We start from the raw sequence: 22,051 nt of genomic DNA, 5'->3' as shown, positions 1-22,051 counted from the left end.
AGGAAACATACCATTGACAATTGTGAGCTAATTAAATGTCACAGCCTGTTTACTGAATATGTATGTACAATGAGTTTTGAGAAGTGATCTTTCCCTCACTCTCACACTTTCTCTTCTACTGTTGTGGTACTCAGTGTGTGTGTGTGTGTGTGTGTTGTGTGCCTGTATGTTGGGGGTGGGTGGGGGGTGCACATACAGTATAGCTTTGGATGAGTACCCTGACCCATTGAGAGCCATATTCCTGCTGGGCCAAGCAGGTGGTGTGCAGGAAATGTTTGAATTGTGATGTGTGTGTGTCTGAATGAGCCCATTAAGGGGAAATTCATCAGCAGTCTTCACAGGATCACTATGATTACCAACAGTTCTTTTAATGTTTGCCCCAGATTATAGAACACTGAAATAACATTGTGTTAACACTAGAAGTGCCAGAATTCCAAACTTACTAGAATTGCCGTAAGCGGTCATTTTGACTGCTAGATTCCAAACTCTATAATCCCTAATGATAAATTACCCAAATGGGAGATTAATGCATTTATTGTGTTAGGATATCTTTTAAACAACAAATAACACCAAAATATACATATAAAAAAGTTTCATTATACATTTATCAGTTTTCATATCATCGCATATAGTAAACCGTAATTATTGCATACGCTATATTCACACCAGTGTTACCGACTCCTGCTTTGCCTTCAGCCCATCGGTGATGCCCACGCTTGTGTGCATGGAGCTCAGCAAACATACATTATTCCTCGGCTTTCCCTGGTAGATGGTGAACGTCGCATCTACACATTTAACACCTTTTGTGCTGAACAGCTCCGCTTGCTCTTTTGCGAAGGGGGGCGACTCACGCTTAGTTTTCCCCAGGGTGCCAACCAGGTTGGTCTTCTTGGCCTGTAAGGCGGTGGCCAGTTTCAGAGAAGTGAAGAAATTATCTGGTAATATTTCTTCTCTTCCCCAGGAATGGCTCCCCCAGTTTCAGCTCCACACTCTCTCCCACGAGCTGACCTCTGCTCCGCATCTCCTCTTTTCCCAGAAACAGAGCCCCGTTCAGCATGTATTTTGAATTGACATCCACAGCCAGCCAAAATTGTCAGGTCATGAGCTGTCAACACGGTGCTGATGTGCCTCAGCCACAGTGCAGTCCCTGCAGTGTTTCAGCATGCCATCGTCAAACACACACAAGAAGGCCGTGAGCCGTGTGTGCTGTGGGGCCAGCACAATAGAACAATAGAATAGCGCGAAAGTCATGGCGGTCAATATGACCGTGTATGGCCGAAATAGGTAAAAATGATCATATTTTCTTTGCCTTTTGTTTAATTTATATAAAACCTATTGTAAATAAAAATACAAATACTTTTAGGAAAAGTCAGGTACCAGCAAGATTATATTTTTTTTATTCAACAAAGTTATTGCACATATACATTTCAAAACGGTCAAAATGACCGTCGTTGCCATTCTAGTGTTAATGACTAGTCAGTGGCAAGCGAAGCTATTCCATAGCTTCGTAGGCTACATTTAGTGAATTTCTAATTTATTGGGATTTACGTGGCAGATTATGCAGATTATGAGAGCAAATACATAATGTGTATGTATCAGGCTGTACATGCATAGTTTATGTGTACTTGGCAGAAGTGCTTTATAAATACGCTTGGCTTTAAAGAGGAGAAAGCAAGGTTATGGCATACCTAGGTGATGGGTGCCAGGATGAGCGGGAGGCTCAGTGGGCAGGACCACCAGCTGGGCAGAGGGGTCCTGAGGCAGAGGCAGGACTGGCTGCAGAGGGCCTGGCATGGCTGCAGAGAAACCTGGGGGCAGATTCTGGTGCAGGGTTGTATGACCTATACCTGCTTTATAGAAAGAATTTCAGTTTAGATTTATATACCCATCACATTCTATGTAAAAAAGAAACTGCTACAAATATACTACTGCAACAAATCATAATCACAAAATCATGAAATCAATTCTAAATCTGAATGGGAAGAGTTCTGTAGGCATGAAAGGAAACTCAATATTTGCTGCTCAGCAAGATTGTATAAAAGCATAAATGTAAGTCAGTGGAGCATAAAAAAATGTTTTTGACCTATTCTGTAAATGGGAAAAGCAGGACTGTAAAACCTATACATAAACTGTAACACTGTAAAAAGAAATGCCACTACTGAAATCAATGGAGTCATACAGTTGGAAAGTGTATGTACAATTTTAGCATCTTAATTTCCAAAACTATTCATATTCTCTTACCATAAGAGTGTCCTGTCATCCAGAGGGATGGGCTTCCAGTTCTTGGCATCCAATGATGGTGAGCAGAATGTGCAGCAGGATCACCTATTTGGCCAGACTGCAGGGAAGTCCCACCTGGGACCATGAGATGAGAGGTGAGGTCTCCGTGACAACTGTTGGAGGGGTGGATTCTTGCAAATTCCACCCGTTCCTTATTATCCCTGGCATCAGGATGAGATAAAGATAAGGAAATACAAATGAAGACCAGTGTACTGAAGGTTTATAACAGTAACAGATTTTAATTGGATATTAAGCAATGGATTACCTGATATATGCATCTCTCTCTCTGTCCAGGGAAGTTAGACATATCTGTTCCCCACTCATCCGCTTCCTCTCCTCTTCGGTGGTGGGATCTGAGGAATACATGGAGCGGGATGGTCCTGTGAGACAAACATTAGTTTAACCTTTAGCTTCCACCGTTGTGTCTCCTTTGAGGACATATTCCCAAGTCTCTCACCGTTTCTCAAAATGTTACCATGACTCACAAGAGACTTGGAGCACTGACAGTGCTTATTAGTTTGCCTCATTATACATATTTTGTATCATACTTTTTAATGCCATTGTAACCATACTCTTATACTATTTTCTGGCCTGTTTCTTCCATAATACCTGTATTTCTTCCCCAAAATGAAATCAGTCTTCCATTGACATGTTTGCTAGGACTTTTGTGAAGCATTATTTTTCAGATATCATAAATTAGATTTTGATGAACCCAAAGCAAAGGTGCATCTCATAACTGCTGTCCACTGTTTTCAAAATGACACCATGAATCGGTGGGCAATGAGTATATATCCAAAGGACACATATGTGTTACTGATTGTGTACTGTTGCAATATATAAAAAAATAATGCTACAGAATTATTTTTGATAGGTTTAAATGTTTGCTTAAGGCTAACAGGAAAACTACATAATACAGAACTTACTTAAAGTTGGATAGACTGTGGATCAAATTATATTCAACCCTATGAGTAGTAAAAGCCAGTGAGAATAACATACCATACAAGACTCATTCATCAAATGAAGGTTTGTCTCATCACTGCACAAAATACTCAGTGCCACCAATATTTTTCAAGCTTTTTCAGCATTAGACCTTGTTTTTTCTGTTTTGTTTTGACATCTAGGTCATTAACAGGTCACAGATAAGAGAAGAAACTGGTCTCTCTTCCCTGCACCTCTTTTTATGAGGCAGTGACCTAGACTGCTTACCTTTCACTGAGGGATGTACCCTGCCCTGCCGGCTGTTGGGATGACTGTCTGCTGAACGACAAGGTGGCTCCCTTTGTCTGGCCACAGCCACTGCAATTCCCACTGGCGGCTGCCGCACCTCACTTTCCCCGTGACCTGCTTCTCCCATATCCCGGCTCCGCCCACTGTAATCAGGGCGCTCGTTGTCATTGGCTGAGCCCTTTCTAGAAGGTAGAGTCTGTTTGTTGCCCTGCATGGCACAGCTCCCCCCAGCAGGACCTGATTTAAGGCTTCCCAGCCCCCCAAAGGGGCTCTTCTGGGAGAGGAGCAGTGGCTGTTGCTGGTTGCTGTACTTTAGTAAGCTTTTCATGGCACTGCTCTCTCCCTGAGTCTGCCCCTGGGGCTCAGGTTGCTGCTGTTGCTGTTGCTGACTGAGGGGAGGTACAGGGGGAGGCTGGGGAGGAGGAAGGCTCATTCCCTGCTGTTGCTGCTGCTGGGAGTGTTGCCCACCAGTGCTCCCTAACTCCATGTAGGACTTCCTCTGCTCCTCTTCGGGTTGTGACATGTGGTGGGGAGGCCTCATGGCCCAGGGTGGCACCGGGGCCTGCTGGTGGTGGTGCTGCCCACTGTTGTTGCTGTAACCATAAGGAGACATGTCCATCTTTCTTTTCAGCTCCTGACTAGTCCCCTGGTTCAACTCAACAGGAGAAGGAGCATCTGGACCAGGTCGTCCATGCTGCTGGTGGCGTATCCTGGCTACCTTTTGGCCATCTCTCTGTAAGGAGCAGCTACCTCCAGGGCCATGGGTTGCTCCAGCCCCACTATGCTGACCCATGCTTTTACTTCCAAGTGGAGAGGAGTTAGGTGGTGGTCCTGGATGGGAACAGTCTCTGTAAGGAGAAGTGTTGACAGAATGAGGGACAGAGTGTCCAGCCTTGGGCCCCTGGGGCAGCGAGGGTCTGAACACATCCATGTCCACACCACTGTTGATACACTCAGCACTGCGTGATCGTACAACCTGGTGCTGCTGTTGGGGATGTGGAGGTTGTTGTAGTTGGGGAGGCGGCGGAAGCTGTGAGGGCTGAAGGTGTTGGTGGTGGGACTGCATCCAGTCTGGAGGCTTCTCTGTTTTTCTGTATGGGTGCTGCTGTTGTTGCTGCTGTTGTTGTTGCTGTTTTCTGTGCCAGCTACTATGGTGCCCACTGCCTCCATTCTTTTCTATTACCTTGTCCTTGGCATTGCCTCCTCCCCCTCCACCGCCCACACCATGGCAGTCAGGGTTACCAAGCTGGAATGGCCCACTGGATTTGTCCCCCAGGTCTGCCACAGATGGCACAAATGTGGGCCCTGTGACTTTAGGTTCCCGCCCCACATTGGCTGGCCCCCTCTCATGTGAGGCAGGGTTGGCTAGAGGAGCAGGAGGGGGAGGGCAGAAGAAGTCTGGGTGGTGGTGTGTATGGTGGGAATGATGTGGGTGGTGTGGGTGGCTGGGATGGAGCTGAAGGCAGTGGAAGCTCCCTGGGTGAGGATGTGTATGGGGGTGAGCATGAGGATGCGGATGGGGGTGTGTCCCTCCAGCAGCAGAACCCATGTGTAAGGGTGGGGGTACAGAGTAGGATAGAGAGTGGTGGAGTGGTGCCTGACCCCTTTCCAGACAGTCTGAAGGTTGTTCACTGATCCTCATCTCCCCACTTATCCCCTCTTTGGTGCAGCGACTACTGCCACTGGACCCCATATGTCTGCCCTGGCTGCTCCCCCCACCTCCCATAGCCCCAAGGGTTGTGCCCTCCCCCCCACAGCTGGACATGGAGGCTTTAGCCCCTACTCCAGTTCCTGCATCTCCGTTTTGCATCTTGCCATTGTGCAAGCAGGCACTGAGGGGCTTGCCCATACTCTGAGGGTGTTCTTTGCTGTACTCCATCGTGAGTGATGCCTTATGCCTCTCCAGGGCCCGACTGTTGACCTCCTCCAGGGGTAGTGGGTGCTGTGGATAGTGTGGGTGCTGCTGATGGGAGTGGGAATGGTGGTGGTGTGTGGGGTGGGGTGGCTGGTGGCTGTGGTGCTGTTGGTGCTGCTGCTGTCTCTCCTTTGCCTCCTGTTTGCTACTGGACCTCTCTTTGTCCTTGACAGATACCACTCCTCTCTCCACAGACCCCTCTTTAAGACCCTTATGTAGACCTGTCCCTACCCCTGGATCTCTGTCTCTGCTGCAGGACCCCTGAGAGTGTCCTGAACCTGCCCTGGACATTGGTGGCAGACTGTGATTAGCTGAGATGAGAGGTGGCTGGGACGGGAGACCTCGAAGATAGAAGTTCTCTAAGAGAGGAAGGAAGGCAAGCCAGTAAAGGAAAATGCATTAGTCAAGAAAGGAAATGGCAATGACAGAATTAGATCATTCAGCTCTCATGATAGTGTCCCTAGGTATCCTTATATCAATATACACCATACTATGTTGTATACATTCAGTGTGTCTTGTTGTCAATGTCTTATTTCCATCTGATGATATTTTAATCATCTCATGCCTCACCTTTTTGGGTGTCATAGAAACGGTGTTGCCCATATAGAACTCCACTGTTGGCATGGTGATCCAAGTGGCTCATGGGAAGGAAAGTGTGGGCCAGACTCCCTGAGAATCGAGGATACCCTGGAGCTGCTGAGATGGACAGCAGAGAGGGAGAGAATTGATAAGACAGGACAATAACCACCATGATGCAGTTATCCAGACTAACCCAGCATAATCCTTCAGGTCTAATGCAGCAGGTGGTGTTCATACCCAAATAAGTACTGGCTCTGCCTGTCATGTTTGCTTTTACTGCCTGAGTTTAGAATGCAAACAATACAAGACAAGCTTGGGGATTGCTGTAATGTATGAAAGCTGTCTTTGAAACGTATGGCTCGTTCTTTATCTCTCTCTCAGAACTGGCAGTGGCAGCTCTATCCATCTGAATGGAGTGATAAGGACGGATTTGAAGCTTGTGTTTACAATGAAGAGAGCTGGGTGGCTGCCCTTTACTGACCTACATGGGATAAAAGGTCATTTGGATGTTGGGCCTGTAAGCCAGTACACCTGAGCTTATTGCATCAAGCCCATCTGAAGGACATTTACACCACAACCAAACACAAAACTCATTTTGCAATGGGACATTCAACAACACAAAGGACTTTGAAGGTGGAGGAGAGAGAAAACATGGATTGAGATTGAAAGCCATTCGCAATATTAGGACAAAGAAACAGCATCACTACGACAACCCACTTCCACTGTAATTGGTTAACTATAACATAAATCAATGTAAATTGAATTAGCCTATATCTACTACTCTATGATTAATTATTTCACACGATTGCAAGAAAGAGTACTGTAAATTACAAAAATAAGGCAGTATGGACATTTGATGACATTATTTGCTGACAACAGTGCTATATAACTACAGTGAATATTCTCTACTGAGCATATAATGTAATGCGGTACTAAAATCACATTCATTGATTCACATTCATGATTAAGTCTGTGCCCTCCCCATCTACTCCATGCTACAAACATGGCACAATAAATAAGGAAAAGAAAACTAAACTATATGCACTATCACCATGAGTGAACCAATGTCAGGAAAGAAAGGAAAGAGAAGGAGGAAAAGAAAGACATAATGGGAAGAGACAAACATACCAACTTTTTGTGTTAGTACTTTTATAATCCTTGTGACTGTGATCAAGACAGACAGGACTTCTACTGTCCACCAGCACCACATACAAGCATCTCGGTGACCTTTGAGTCATCTAGAGAAGTCCAGGTGTTTCACGTCTCCTTTTCCCTGCTTTTGCACCTGTCTCACCTTCCAGCCTCACTTTCAAACACAACTTACAGACGGAGTGAAGGAAGGAGGAGGGGGATAAAGAGAGGAAAACATGGCTCTACAAGCTAAATGAAAGACAGACGTATTTGTGTTGGCAAGCATGCAACCTGATCCCGGAAAGCGCAGATGCAGTTCATTTGGCCTTGTGTGTGTGTGTGTGTGTGTGTGTGTGTGTGTGTGTGTGTGTGTGTGTGTGTGTGTATCCGTGGGTTTAACAGGAGCTCCAAGTGTTGAATGTCTCACTTGCCGGTGGAACAATAGGGCCAGTGCTATGAGCTGGCTCTGGGGAGGGAGGAGTGTTGTGGTGGGCTTAATGACCTCGTCTCAGAGCAGCCTCCGCATGCTCCCATCTTAATTAATGAAATGTTCAGAGAGGGCAAACAGCCCTGCAATAACACAGGAGGTGCTGCTTTCTGAGGAGGGCAATGGGGTGATAATTACATACCCTCACTTTTTCTCTTTTTCTTTGTTTCACCTATTTTCTACCTCTCTTACTCTATTCGCTCTCTCCCCTTTTGTCTCTGTCTCTTTCTTTGCTGTCATGATTAATAAGCACACACATTTATGCCAATTCATCTACAGTGGGAGGAGGGGGGTTCCTTTGTTTAAGCAAGACGTTTTTCTCTGATTTTAGGAGGGAGAAAAGCAGAGAGCTGTTTGGCAGTCTTTATCCAAGCTGGGAGAGACGCTTTTTTTCTGTGGCAGCATGGTGTTTGTGAGCGTGACGATTGACGGCGTAATCCCTTTTCACAGCGTGGTCTGGCTGTGCCCGATAATGCCAGCCCGCTCAGTTTCAGCATGCCCTCCATTGGGGCGGCAAGAGGGGGACTGCTGGGTACGGCAGAACCCATTCAGCCATTAATCTGGCCAGGACAAGGGAAGCTGCTGCTGCTGCTGCTGCTGCAGGCGACGTGAGCAGGGTCTTAGTGCAGTCTGCTGACTGCACATCAGCCTTACTCTCTTTTCGTCCCTCCACACACTCACACACACACATAAACTAGTCTGCATCGGCAAGTGAATGACAGAGGGGAGTTTGCAGTGCCCTTTCCACAGGCGGAGCGGGGGAGAGAGGCAGAACAAACAGAGCTCCATCCCAGGGAGGGATTTCCAGAAGTTCTGAAGGTATTTCTCACAGCATGGTGGGTTGAGAGAAGCAGGCCGAGACGGAGGACAAAGAAGGGGGCTGGATATAGAACAGCACCTAGAGGCAGAAGTGAATTAAGCCTACTGAATTAGAGGCAGACGACAGAGTGTTTCGTTTCTCGCCAGCACAGAGCCATCCTCTCTCCATTTCTATCCACTCCTCTTATACCTGCTCTGAAAACACCAGCCTATACAATTGCTCGTGAGGGTTTCTTCACTTTTGCTAAAAGGCAAAATAACATGAATGCCGAATTGCATATTTTCTCTGGGGAAATGGCTGTAACATTTCAGAGATAGAGAGATAGGACAGAGAGAGAGAGAGAGCATGGCAGAGGAAGACCAAGAGGAGAGGAGGAGCAGGTTTAGCTGCCTGTCAGGTCCGCTAATTGAGAAAAAGTGACAGAACCATCAAGACACAGAAAGGGAGGAGGGGTTTGGCAGAGGAGGGGCAGTACTGTGGTGGATCTCTTCAGGTTTGACTAATTGAAAGGAAGGGATGCAGGCTGGCATGAGAGAGAGAGAGAGAGAATGAAAGAGGCAGGAGTATAGAAGAGAGGAGAGGTGGGGGTGGGGGTGGGTGGGGGGCAGCTTAATTCCCACAAAAGCAAAAGCTAGCAACTGCTAACAGAAGGAAAGATGGACAACTGAAGATAGGCTTGGAAAGGTGTATCAAACAGAAATGGATTAGACAGGTGTGTGTAGGCAATTTTGTGTATGCATGCATGTGTGTCTATATGTGCTGACAGAGATATGAGACTGTGATTGCTTTTGGCATAACGTAAGAAGTCATTTGGACCACAGCCAGCTGGCCTCAGACCTGTGAGGAGCCCGTAGGTTTGGTGTTTGTTTTTGGGTCTATTTTTCTTTTTTAATTTTTTCCACTCATTTGATTTAGTGGGGTTTATTCAAACGGTTCCAAACATGAAAATAAATCTTTCAAAAGCTTAGAGGGCTTAATCCATTTTACCAGGTGTTGTGAAAAACATTTTTCATTACATTTATTAAAACAGTCACTACACTGCATCTGTCCCTGTTTGTTTTGATTGTTTTTTCCCCTGTTTTCTTGCACCACATTCATATACTGCCACCCATCTCTCTCTATCTGTGTCAGTGAGTCCACGTCTCCCCTTAGCAAATGAACAACAGTCAATTCCATTTGTGGTACACACAATGGCTGTTATTGTATTTGGCAATCAATAGGAAGAGAGAATCTCAAACAAAAAAAAAAACATTTTAATCCATGCTACCCTCTGACATTATGAAATCCACTAATGGTTTGGTTCTTGGTACTATCACCTTATACAAATATCCCACACAAAACAGTATACTGTACATTTTCCTTTTCTCAACACTAAATCTTTAAGCAGAAATCAACAAGACTTTTCTGTACCAAATTCCCTCTTCCCCCAAAGTTATCTTGATCCAAAGTCCCATACCACCACTGTTATGTGGTGATGTTATTTATAGGTTTGCTTAATGTGTCACATTCAGCTAATGCTTTGTCACTCATGCCCCCAATAGAAATGTGGTCTGTACTCTCTCTAAACATATTCAGACCATGTCCACACTAATGTCTGTGCTAATGTGGATTAAGTTGAAAACACATCTTTTTTTCTCTCTGATTTGGCCTTCCAACCCCAGACACTGAGCTTTAAAAGCGCTTTCCTAATTGGATTGATTAGTTTGTAATTAGTGATTAGTTATTGGTGCAAATCCAGATTCAATTTCATATCTGGGAAAACCTTTGCTTTTTTTTTTTTTGCAATTTTCTCATGCACTTCTGCACTTATTGGAATAAAAACATATAAGCTACATGTATCTTTTGATTGATCACTGTGAATTTAGTTGCAGATCTAGATCCAAATGAAAATTAAACATTTCTACACCTTTTATTAAAATAAAACATTCAGAGAGGATTGTGAAGACTTGGAGAAGACACTGCTTAAGTACTTTCTAATTATTACATTTCATTTGGTTTCTTTCTATCTCCACCATAATTCCATTTCAAAAGCCTGCCACAATTATTGTTTAGGTATACACTGACTTACCTAATAAAGGTAAAAAATAAAATAGAAAGATTTCTGCTAAATGTGCTTATGATTCAGCCTGCTCCATACACTCATAGTCCACTAGGAAAGAGTTTATCCCCACTAAATGACTGGTTAGCAAGTGACTGATGAGATCATTGTTATTGGTAGATTTTAGCTCTTTAATCTGTGGAAAATGTGTTAGAAGAATAGCAGACAAAGACATTCTGCACCATGACAGGTATATGCCAGAGACATGGGGATCATACAATAATCTTTGAGTACAAATTTGAGCTGCTATGCTTGGCATTGCATGCAAACAGCCACTTTAAAAACACACAAAAAAAAAAAATCCAGAGAATATCTTTAAGGTTACAAGTGACACACTAATGCGCCAACACATACACGCACAAGTCAGTGCCTGCTCTGCTGCTGGTGGGGTTCTGCTGACACCCGGAGAGAGGAGGCGAGAGTCTGGGTAATTGTGCCGCTCATTTTGATGACTTGCTTTTTATGCAAAACAGAAAAAAGACAATATGCAATTATCTTGAGGAGGGAACAGCTGAATGTGGTTGATGAACAGTCTGGATTCAATCATGCTCTTAGTGCGTTATATGCAATTAAACTGCAATAGAGATAATGGCCTCCATTGCCAACTGAGTAATAATCCCAGTCATAATCACCTCCATTACTTTTATTAGGCTTGGCATTATCATCATCACTCTTATTAATATTATTCTACTTTTCCACAAGAAGAAAATCTTTGACAATGAAACCCTGAAACTATAAGGTAAAATAAACACTGATGATTACAAAATGAGTTTTGAGAGGAAATGTTTCTGACTGAGCTGATGCTAGAGTTGATATTTCATTCAAATTTATTCTTCCTGTCTCCATGTGTATTTGAAGAAGTCTGGAGTTTCACCTATTCTCACCACTATAGCAGCTGTCCACTGACTCAACCCCTGGTGGCCAGGACATGAGAGCGAGTTGGGGGGAGGGGAGGAAGTGGCTGGGAGGCATCCAATGGCTTAACACTCTCAAAAAGCAGACAGCATCTCAGCTGCACTGCACCCAATCAGCCCCAGCCACACATCACGCAACTGGAGCGCTGCTGATCAGTGACCACAAATAACAAACACTCCCCCACTGGCGTCCCCCCATGGACTAACAGCTGGGCTATTCTTAGAAAATAAATAAATAAATTCAAGAGGGCTGAAATAACAAGAGTCCATCAACTTCAAAGTCTGTGGTTCACTAGATGGCATTGGACGGCCATCAAATTATGTAATTAGCAAAAGATTATGAACATAAATCTAAAAGTGACAGAAGTGAAGTCACAGAAAAGCAGACCTTGCATTGCAGTGGGTGACATTGGATAGGTCTTACATATATCTGTCATCCTTAGCATTTGAATTCCCGAAAGTACCCTAGCAGATTAATCTCTCTATTTTATCCTTGTCTGACTTTCTGGCTGTATCTAAGCAGAAATGTGAGGTGTTAAACTGAGTGTGTGTGTGTTTATATTTTCCTGACTGTGTGTGTAGCCAGGGTTTTGTGATGCTGAGTGTTGGGTGGGAACCACCCTATTAAACTGTGATGGAGACACTAGCTGAAAGCTCTGCAATCACTGCAACTTTTTACTGGCCTGCATTTGCGCTTGCTGCTTCAGAGAGTTTTGAGTGACATTCCTGCTGACGTGAAGTGAATACCACAAGATTCCTTGGCTGAACTTTTGACCCTGTGTCCCCATCCAGAAACCATGGCACAGTGCTCCATCCCAAACATGCTGGGCCTGGGCCTATATTTGGTGCACAAATAAAAGGGCGGGAGCCTGGCTCTTGCTAGATGATTACAAGCCGTGCTTTGGTGGAAACCTAACACGACCTAAAAATACACAATATCAGAGTAACAATACACCCTGCAAAGCTCTATCCCCAGTACTGCCAAGACATGAATATCTCCTCATCCAGACAATGTGGTCAGATGAGGGGGTGAGGTTGTGGGTGTGTGTTTGTGTACATGTGTGATTTGAGGTACCTTCATGCGAATGGGGAAACCAGATTTGCGAGGCGCTGGAGTGGGGTCCGCCCCGGAAGGAGGGTGAGGAGGGCGAGGAGGGCGGCCGGGAGGGGTGAGACGGGTGGGAGGGGGGGGTACCCAGACTACTGGCCAGAAAGGTCCCCATGAAGGAGGCGGAGGAATTGCCCATCAATCCACTGCCTGCATTCCCACAGGGAAAAAGGTAAGGAGAGAAAACATGGTTAGAATTAGAGGAGTGCATGTACACTGTGACCATGAGTGTGACCAAAAAGAAAGAAAACTACATCAGATCTAGATGTAGATGTAAAAGGATGGACCCCACTGGCCCTCTAGGTGGAATCATTAAGCCAGGCAGATTTGATCGCTGCCCTGGGGAGAGGTCGAATGAGTGAGTGTATATATGTGTGTGAGTGTGTGTGTGTGAGAGAGAGAGAGAGTGTGAGACTCTCCTCCCCCTCACTGACAGCAGAGTCCTCTCCCCCCATCTTCTCTCCCCTCACACCGCCTCTCCCCATGGGTAGACAGAGGTCTCATCTCACAGCTGAGTACACACTTTCTCAGGCTCTCTCCCTCTCGCTCTCACACACTTTTGCTCCTTCTCCCCAGTGTCCCTTTCTCAATTTCTCTCCCTCCCTCCATTATCTTATGCTCTCCATCTCTCACTTTCATGCCCTCAATCTCTCTTATTCCTCTGTTCCATTTCACTTCCTCTCTGTCTCTCTTTCTTTCATTCTTCCTTTCTCTCTACATGACTGACAATCCTGCATTCTCACTTTCTTCTTTGGTTCCATTTTGGCATTTTACTCCTTTTCCTTTCTCCCTCTGCTTTGTTACAGTGGCTTATTCCTCTCTTTCCCTCCTCTGTCCCATCTCAATGAGCAGAAATACACTATGTGCATGCCTCTTCCCTCATTGTCTCTATTTTCCCTCCCTCTGTCCATCTGTCTTTCTGACACATAGCATTGCTTTGCTTTGCTTTGTTCTTTACCATAATGATGGCACCAGCAGAGCAATCTGTCCCTGGCTGGCTGAACTGTGTGTTTAACAAGACTATGATGAGTAATTGACCATTCGTAGCAACGCCCGTGTGACTGGGGGCTGATTGTCTATTATGCATTGCTGGGCAAGTCGGAGAAAACACACTGATTAACCACTGCTTAAATTACATTCCCATTACGCGCCCGCCAGTGCACTTGAGCGAGGGGCCCGGGTGCCTGGCTCTTTGCACATTCATTTCCCCCAAGTCACACTGCTGTGAAGTCATATGCATATGTATGAAGATGCCTGGATGAGAGCACACATGCACATACTTACATAAACACACACATTGGTGTAGCATACATTGTGCGCACAGGGCTAGCTGTGAAAACGAAGGGGAGCGCGACGTGGTAAAAATTAATTATCAGCCCCTCATGACAAGCTGATCTAACAATGCTGTGTGATTTGATTTTCTTTAAGCATGAATCAGACCAAACATGAATCGATCTTTTTCTCGGAGTGTGAGAACAATTGTGTGGAAGTCTTAATCAGCCAGGCAGTGAGCGAGCACATCCTCTGGGCAGACAGCAGGGATAAACCCGTCAGTCTGCCGCTCACTCCTGTACCCAATAGCCTATGGCTCATGGGCCAGCGCACAGGAGCGTGCAAAGGTACACACACATACACACACACACACACACACACATACACTTCACACATAGAAATAGGCATGGACACACATTCATGCACACATACAAACACACCTCTGTCACACTTTGCACCACAGTCCCAGACAAGTGGAAATTCCCCACAATCCCCAACCTTTCAGAGCTCTACCTCAAAACCGTGTGTGTTCACATGACGGTCTATCACAAACTCATGGAAAAACAATAGCAGTCTCCTTAACTGGCACATTTATCAGTGGAACACAAAGTAGCCTCCAAAATTTGTATAAAAAAAGACATTGTAAAAAGCAGGTTAGTGTGTTATGTTGCTAATTATTGATGCCATTTTTGTTGTTTGTCATTTGTTTTATTGTTTTATGGAAACCTGCTATAAAATGTTTTTTAACTATAAGTCAACCCTTTGAGTCAAAGTCAGCAAAATCAATTTAAACTGAAATTGAAATTTCTTTTGATCAATGGGATAATTTCCACCACCATTACAAACATTTGCAGGATAAATCACAGAAATAATGAGGAAGACATTAAACATCGTTAGGAAGCAGCCACGTAGGAATGGGTGCTATAGCAACATGTCGGTGGGAGGTAGCCTGATGACTACAACAGTATCATCTCTTTTTCAGCCCCCCTTCCCCTCTTTCCTTCTCCACTGCCACCTCCTATCACCCCTGACCCAGCAGAGCGCTCCTGGCAGAGCTCTGTGGAGTGCAGGGTGGGGTTCGGGGACAGTGGGGAGTGGATTGTGGCCAGCATGCTTGCTAGGCACACATCCAGACCCCATCATCCAGACACCCAGGGCTCCTGTAAGGCACCGCCCTCCACATTGCACACTCCTCTGCCCTCTCTTCTGCCTGTCGCCCCAAGGAATCCCAGCTTTCCACAGTGCCTCCGGCTCACATAAATCAGCTAATCCTCCTGCATTATTAACAGCCTCGCCCCAGAGAGAGAGAAAGGGTGAGAGAGACATAGAGAGTGACAGAGAGAGGCCGTGAAGCCCCTCTTCACACGCCAAGAGAGGAGAGAGCCTCTGCCAGAAAGACAAGGAGAAGAGAGGGACAATACATACAAAGGGAATGTCTAGATGTCAGGCAAAGGGATCTTTGAAGTTTAAGCTGATGTTAGGGGAGAAGGGGATTGAAGGAAACCCTTAGGAGGGTCTCAGATCAACTCATACATGAAGCCCTTCCCACAACACAACCAGATCAGACCACCTCTCAGTGATCCAGTTTGGCCGCAGGGTCTGTACTGGGAGTAGGGCTGACCATTGTTCCAATCTGAGCTGCAGTAGGTACAGAATAATAATGCAGTGGTCTTCACCTCTGTCACATTGGCTCTTGCTGACTCAACAGCCTGTCACTCAGTAAAGGACCCCAGTTATGTCTACTGTTTGGCTTCTGCTGAGAAATATACTGGTGCTGTGTCTTTCTCTTCCAGTTTGCTCAAGCATTCTCATACCACTGTTGAATCTAAGGACACTCACACTGTGTTAATATGATACCCTCCTTAAACCCATTTAAAGCTTAATGAATCAGAGGTGTCGGTGAGAAAGCACACAGGTTATAAAAGTGGGCTGGTCTGCCTTGGTATTGGGGCAGTTTCAGTTTGGGTGCCAACCAAAGCAGTGTGGGACAAATGGAGTGAAGGTCTGAGATATGACAGCACCAGTGCTGGGCTCACCATAACTGTTTATTTAGCAGCTTATTAAATAGTGACATGGATCCAGGGAGCCTGCCACCGCTACGCCAGCTCCTTGTAAAAGTTGTGTGTTTTCTCTGCCTTTTTTAATAAAAACCCTGTTTATTTATTTCTCCGGTTCTTAAGTGGTGCCAGCAGTGCACTTGTATTTGCTCTTAAGAAAATCGGGTCATGTGCATCCTAATCGGCGCCGATCCCTGACAGCGAAGGAGATTAATCCTATTAGAGAATTAAAGGAGAGGGGAGCATTGGGATGGGGGAACCCCACCTCCCTCCCTGACATCTAAACATCCCACCTCGACATGCTCACTCACACAGTTGTGCTCAAATGGGTTCAAATGTACAAACAGAAACAAACACACAAATATCCCAGAACCTCTGTAGGTGGAGGTGTTAACTAGTGCTACTCCACCCACACTCCAGTGGGTGTGTAGGGTGAAGGAGTCCAGTTTGTGCAACAACCAAAATGCACATGCTTGCGCACACACAGTAATGTGGGCCCAGGCAGAGGCCCCCATGGATGGCACAGAGTTAGCAGCAGGCGGGGAGGCGGCACAGGAAGAATGAAGGCTCAGTTGTCATGGGAACGAAAGAGAAACAGCGCTCGAGGCAAGGAGGCTGAATGCTAGCCATTACAACAGCAGTGGGCAGGTGCAGTTGGTCAGTGTGCTGCTCAGCAACAGCAGCCCTCCCAGCCTACCTTGAAACCCCACCCAAGCTCCTGCGCACCTCATAAACACACACACACACCTTTCTGCAGAATTTAATATGGTTTCAATTGTTAGGCTGCGGGGAGAGAGGTGTCATATTTGCCCTGTTTGGGTCACTAATCTGCTCCGATGAGCACCCCTAATTAATGTAACTTGAGGGTGAGTGGTTGTTTGGTGTCTTAACAAGGAATTATGCAATAATAGGATGTAAAAGGATTCATCTAAGTGTGCGCCAACAAGTGATGGGGGAAAAAAAGCTGAGAAGACAACAAGCACCCACCCACAACATGTTGTTCTTTTGAATGCTGGAATCAGATCAAAATTTCCTCCTGGAGAAATACACACCCATTCACATGCACTTGTGTGCTTTGGCATGCAAGCGCACACATACACATGCATACAAGGGCAGATCTACGACTATGCCTATTGTCTAAGAAAATATAAAGTACAATTATTTCAGTGCATCATATTTCCCTCTCTGCTCTTGAAAAATGAGCCACGGTAGTCTGCAGCTCTCTGTCTTATCTGCAGACAGCAGCCTGAAGGGACGGATGGACGTGTCGTCTAGACAAGGACACCAGACAGACAACGAGAGATGAGAATGATGGTGACAAGAGAAGAAGAGAGACAGAGAGAAAATTACAGGTGTGACTGCATCAACTTGTTCTCCACAGCTCAGTGATCAGCAAGAGCCAGAGAAGGGAGGGTAGAAGAAGAAATGCCAAGAAATAGAAACACACACACATACACACTACTAGTTTGTAAGCCCTCCTATCACAGAAAGTCAGTTAGCCCGAGCCAGTTGAGGTTGCACAGTCAGCGGTCAGTGCCATGTGGCAGCCAGGCTCTGTAGCTGTTCATAACGCACCCTGAACGATTACAGCTCACATATCTCCTTCTGTCATGTCCTGTGACAAAACACACATTCCCTTCCTTGTCTCAAATACAGTAAATCAGTACCAGCAAGAGTTAGATGATCAAAGAGAAAACAAGAAACCCTTTCTTTTGCTTAAAATCCAGCGGCTAGCTGAAGTAGATGTTGCTGGCACTGCTTTAACTCAAGACACCAGAACATGCATTAGTAACGTATTAGAATGGGATTAGTGATAATCAGACAAGTTTTCTTCTTCAAGCCATTAAGAAGTTCTGTGTTTATGTGACCTTAACTGTGAATCTTAATGGTTTGGCTCTTTAACACTTGACTAATATAAGGCAGGAACCTAAAAGCACGGAGTAGACTGAAGCCAGAAACAATGAAGAAATATACATTTGAATGTTAACTTACCAAGTGAAAACATATTGAGCAGGATGTCTGTTGGTGAGAGTTTCACTCCCACTTCAGTGTCTTTCTCATCAGACTTTCCTACCGATGCAGTTCCATGTTCTGCCCAGGAATTCAGACGGCCAAAGAGAAGCCGACCAGACTTTCCACACACATATTCACTCATAAGCACACAACTAAGTTTTTTGACCCTCGCTAGTAGCACAGGGAAACTGGATTGGATTGGGCAACTGTACACACCAGCAGCCCCAGACAGACTGCACACGCTACCCTGGAGGGCCGCTGACTAACCCAGCACCTACTTCCTCACAATAAAACACAGAAGGAATTTCAAATGGCTACTAAAGAGGGGGGATTTCCTTCAAACAGTCAAAGGCATCTTGAAAACATTAGCGCAACTGGTAGCCAAATTCCTCCTCACTTCGGAAACAACTGTAGCAGAGTTGTTTTGCTTTTGTTTTAGTTGCTTGCCCCCCTGCTTTATAAACTCCCTCCATGATTTTGTCTTTTTGGGTTGGTGGGAGGTTGAATGGTGGGGCTGAGGGAGTGAGCCCCCTCTACAACTCTAGAAGGAGGCTGGTCTGATCAGAAGCATACTGAAGTGAGGGAGGGAGTGAGCAGGCGGTCCAGTCCTGGAATTGGGCCCAGTGCAGGGGTGGAAGAAAGTGCCAGCAGCGCACGCCTCCGACACTCTCCACACTGCGTGCCTGTGGAGTGAGTTTAGTGGATGTGGTCAGTGCGGGGGTGGGAGAAGTGGAAAGGGAGCAGGAGAAGCAGTTGGAAGAATGGATTGAGGAAGTGAGTCTATACTACAGGGCAACATCCAGAGGAGGGGTAAGGGGCGAGAGTTTAGACTAGAAGTGTAGATAAGAGTGTGAGGAACTGTGAGAAACTTTGAGAGTGAAAGAGCAGCCGAGAGTGTGTGGGAGTGTGTGTTGCTGAGCATATGTGAGCCTCTGTGTGTGTCTGATTGTGTGTGCGTATGGTGGTCGTCTTGCTGAAGTTGACAGCCTGTGTTTGCAGAGTGGCTTTGTGGTTAGCCACTTGCTCACGATTGAAACGATGGCAGGGTAAAGGGGATTCTGGGAATTTTTTTGCAGAAGTGCTATGCAAATAAAATTGGCTCGGGGAGGTCTGCCGAGTCACCCCGCCCACTTCACCCAGCTGTTTATACAATATACAAGTTGACATGATAGGGATAAGAGATTCTAATCCTAAACAAATTAGTCCAACTGGCTCGTCCTGGCTTGGCAGGAAGCCTGAAAACAACAATGGATCCACACAGGCCGTGATGCTACAGAGAAAACAGATAGGAGAAAATGTCTCTGAGGGATATTTTGTTCTTCTAGGGGTGGGGCGATCACAAAACATGCACACATCCCACCAATATATGTTTCTTTCCATCTATTCTCTTTCTCACCCTCTTTCACTATTTGTACAGGAGTCTGCAAAAACATCAGCTTTCCTGACACGGTAAGGCAGGTATCACATGTTGGGCCATACCTGGCCAGCCTCCTCAAGAGGTATTCCACCTCAATTTTACCACAATTAATCATTCATAAAGTCTCCTTTTCATTGTCAAAAAGTGGCTCCACCTCTAATCCCATCACTCCTGTGCCAACAGTGGTGCGTGGGAGTGGCTGATGGGAAGAGATAGCAATGTCTTGAAGAGTTCCTGCTGAAGAGGCATTTTAAGGGCACAGTAAATAAGCACAGCACCAGTGCAGCTATTTGCTGAGGAGCGGGCCAGGAAGTGTGTCATTTAAGGGACAATAAGACCCCTGACTGTCAAAGTCCTGTCAAGAGCTGGCTGATTGGTTGAGCAGTGTGAGTGAAGTCTACAGGGGAAGGTGGGGTAAGGGTGAGGAGGCTAAGGGTAAAGGACAGGGCATGGCGTGTGGCTAATGCAGGTTTAGTGCTAGTGACAGACTAGAAAGGAAATGACAGAGTAGCTGGGACATTAATGGTTAGACCAAAGGCTAAGGTAAAGGTAAGGTCTGTTAGGTTTGGGCTTGTCACTTGGACCTGTATTTAGGTGTACTTGCTGTGATCTATGTGAAAGTGTAGTAGTGTGCTGAGTCACTGGCCTCATCTGTAGAGAACATGCAGACATTCCAGGCTGGGACACAGGAGGTGGGAGTACAGATTCAAAACAGCAGCAGGACCAGGCCAGGACAAATGAGCTCAAGGCCCATTACCTTCCTTTTACACCCACCCACACATGCTCACTCACATTCCCTACTCCCACAACACAGATTTAATAGCATACACAAGAAAAGCAATGTCACAACACAAAATCCCTAAATTCTGCTTTCAATTTCTCCCATGCTATCCCTTCTCTGAGAACTTAAATGTTCATGATGTAACAAGAAGTGCATTTTACACCAGACCAATGCAGTTTTCCTTGGACTGGACTCTCATTACGGAGTGTTTTTCTCCAAGCACCACCTTGTTATTTCCATCAGCATTTACTTTATTAAATCCCCGTCCACGATACCTACTAAAGTAAATGCTTTTTTCTCTCTTGGTTTGGATAGTGTTTTATGGAATGGCCTGACATTTTGCTGAGCACTTGCAGGGCCAGAAGAACTTTGGTCTTCGTATACTGGACAGTTACACACTCCTCAAGGAGAACCATTTATTATCTGTCCAAACTTTGGTGAGTGTGCTTGTTAACTGACCCATTGTTACATGAGAGCGTTTCAGGGCCATTTGTTGCGTTCCGGCTCTTTATTCCTGAGGTGTGAAATTGTGATTACCATAGTGGAGCTCATCCATCTCATTGTCTCATCCACACACACACTAAACATCCACATTTTTATTTAGCTTTCTCTCGTTCTCTTCCCCTCTCTAGTTGTCTCTGTCTTCCTCTCTCATGATACACACACATACACACATGAACACACACACACAGCAACACACCCAAACACAAAAAGAGCCGCCCACAGCTGCGTCAGGCCATCTCTCTAACAATCCAATCTGTTTTCTTTCCCATGATGTTTCCCATTGGCACAGGGAGGAGAAAATCAGATTTACTCCCCCACAGGGCCCATGCAGTTGCACTGATATGGAAAATGATTTCAGTGCTGCTTGAGCCCATAAACATTATTTTGGTCTCCCCTGTTAATGACACATTTCTTCCCAGCATTGTGGATCTCACAGAGGAAGATATGAGAGTAAGGGGGGTGAAGAAGAGAGGAGGAGGAAGAGAGGAAGGGGGGAGGAATCCTCCAGGGCCTTACATACAACAGGGGAGTCCTTCACCCCTCAAACTGCATCCTGACATCCAAGACTTCTCTCACCCTCTTCCTCATCCACACAGAAACACATACACACACAGCTAATCAACCATGCAGGAACTTAAATTGTCACGGCCTTCAAATAAAACCCAAAAAAATCAGAGCACAAAGATATCCCCGCTGGAAGACGAGCAAGTCAAAGAGGGATTTCTCACCTCTCTCTCTCTATCTAGCTGTCAGCCTGATTCCAAACACACTGCATTTAGCTCCAGGGCTCAAAGCAGCCCAACTACAATTGTGTCATAGAGCCCACATATCTTTTATTGGTGGTAGCAGCCAATATAGCAACCCCCCTACCTCTTGAACACAGGGATAAAATTTGTACTTTTAGTGGTAAGTTACAAACACTTTCTGCCCGAGGCACATTATCAACAAGAGGAGCACGCTGTAGCCTCGAGTCCTAAACACGAGTCATTTAATATGATGGTGTTAAAAAGAGACTGCAACAGGCCAATAGTGAGGCACTAAACCTCCCATTTGGCATCCATTAAAACCCATCTGCAGGGCCAAATATGAGGGGGCGAACAGGAAATAGCCACGTTAGATATGACTAAAAACTGTCCTCCACTTTTGAACATTCTCTCACAGGTCTCTCAATCTCCAGATCCAAAAATGGGATTTTCATGGTTCTCCCGTTCCACTGGAAACATCACATGGAATGCTCTGGATCTGGTTTGTTTTACAGCTGATGACTGATCTGTCTAAATCCATTGGTTTTATGTTCTGGCCATGGGGATGGATGGGTGACTAACGGCAGCTTGCGTGCCATGTTTCAGCCGACGCAGCCAGAGCTCAGCCAGCCAGGTCACGGACACAGACATGCCTGGTAGTGGGAAAAAGGCAGATTAAAACAAGTGCTCAGCACTATTCTCTCT

General features: G+C 45.6%; 1 protein-coding gene across 13 annotated transcripts in view; it reads right to left on the bottom strand.

The window, feature by feature from the left end:
- Positions 1-22,051, bottom strand: part of LOC122868681 (BAH and coiled-coil domain-containing protein 1) — a 64,331-nt gene that overhangs the window by 21,911 nt on the left and 20,369 nt on the right. For 6 of the 13 annotated variants that reach the window (XM_044180873.1, XM_044180880.1, XM_044180881.1 and 3 more), the window contains exons 3-8: positions 12,527-12,709; positions 5,993-6,118; positions 3,487-5,781; positions 2,546-2,660; positions 2,242-2,441; positions 1,689-1,850 (exon numbers count right to left, since the gene is read on the bottom strand). In XM_044180873.1, coding sequence (XP_044036808.1) covers positions 1,689-1,850; positions 2,242-2,441; positions 2,546-2,660; positions 3,487-5,781; positions 5,993-6,118; positions 12,527-12,709 — 3,081 coding nt within the window. Of the gene's footprint in view, positions 1-1,688; positions 1,851-2,241; positions 2,442-2,545; positions 2,661-3,486; positions 5,782-5,992; positions 6,119-12,526; positions 12,710-17,880; positions 18,308-22,051 lie in introns of those variants that run through there. The other 7 variants (XM_044180877.1, XM_044180885.1, XM_044180878.1 and 4 more) reach the window with 5 other exon arrangements.

The sequence above is a fragment of the Siniperca chuatsi genome, linkage group LG21 (genome assembly GCF_020085105.1).
Source record: "Siniperca chuatsi isolate FFG_IHB_CAS linkage group LG21, ASM2008510v1, whole genome shotgun sequence".
Lineage (NCBI taxonomy): Eukaryota > Metazoa > Chordata > Actinopteri > Centrarchiformes > Sinipercidae > Siniperca > Siniperca chuatsi.
The sequence above is the reverse complement of the archived record's forward strand: the minus strand, read 5'-3'. Positions and strand labels throughout refer to the sequence as shown.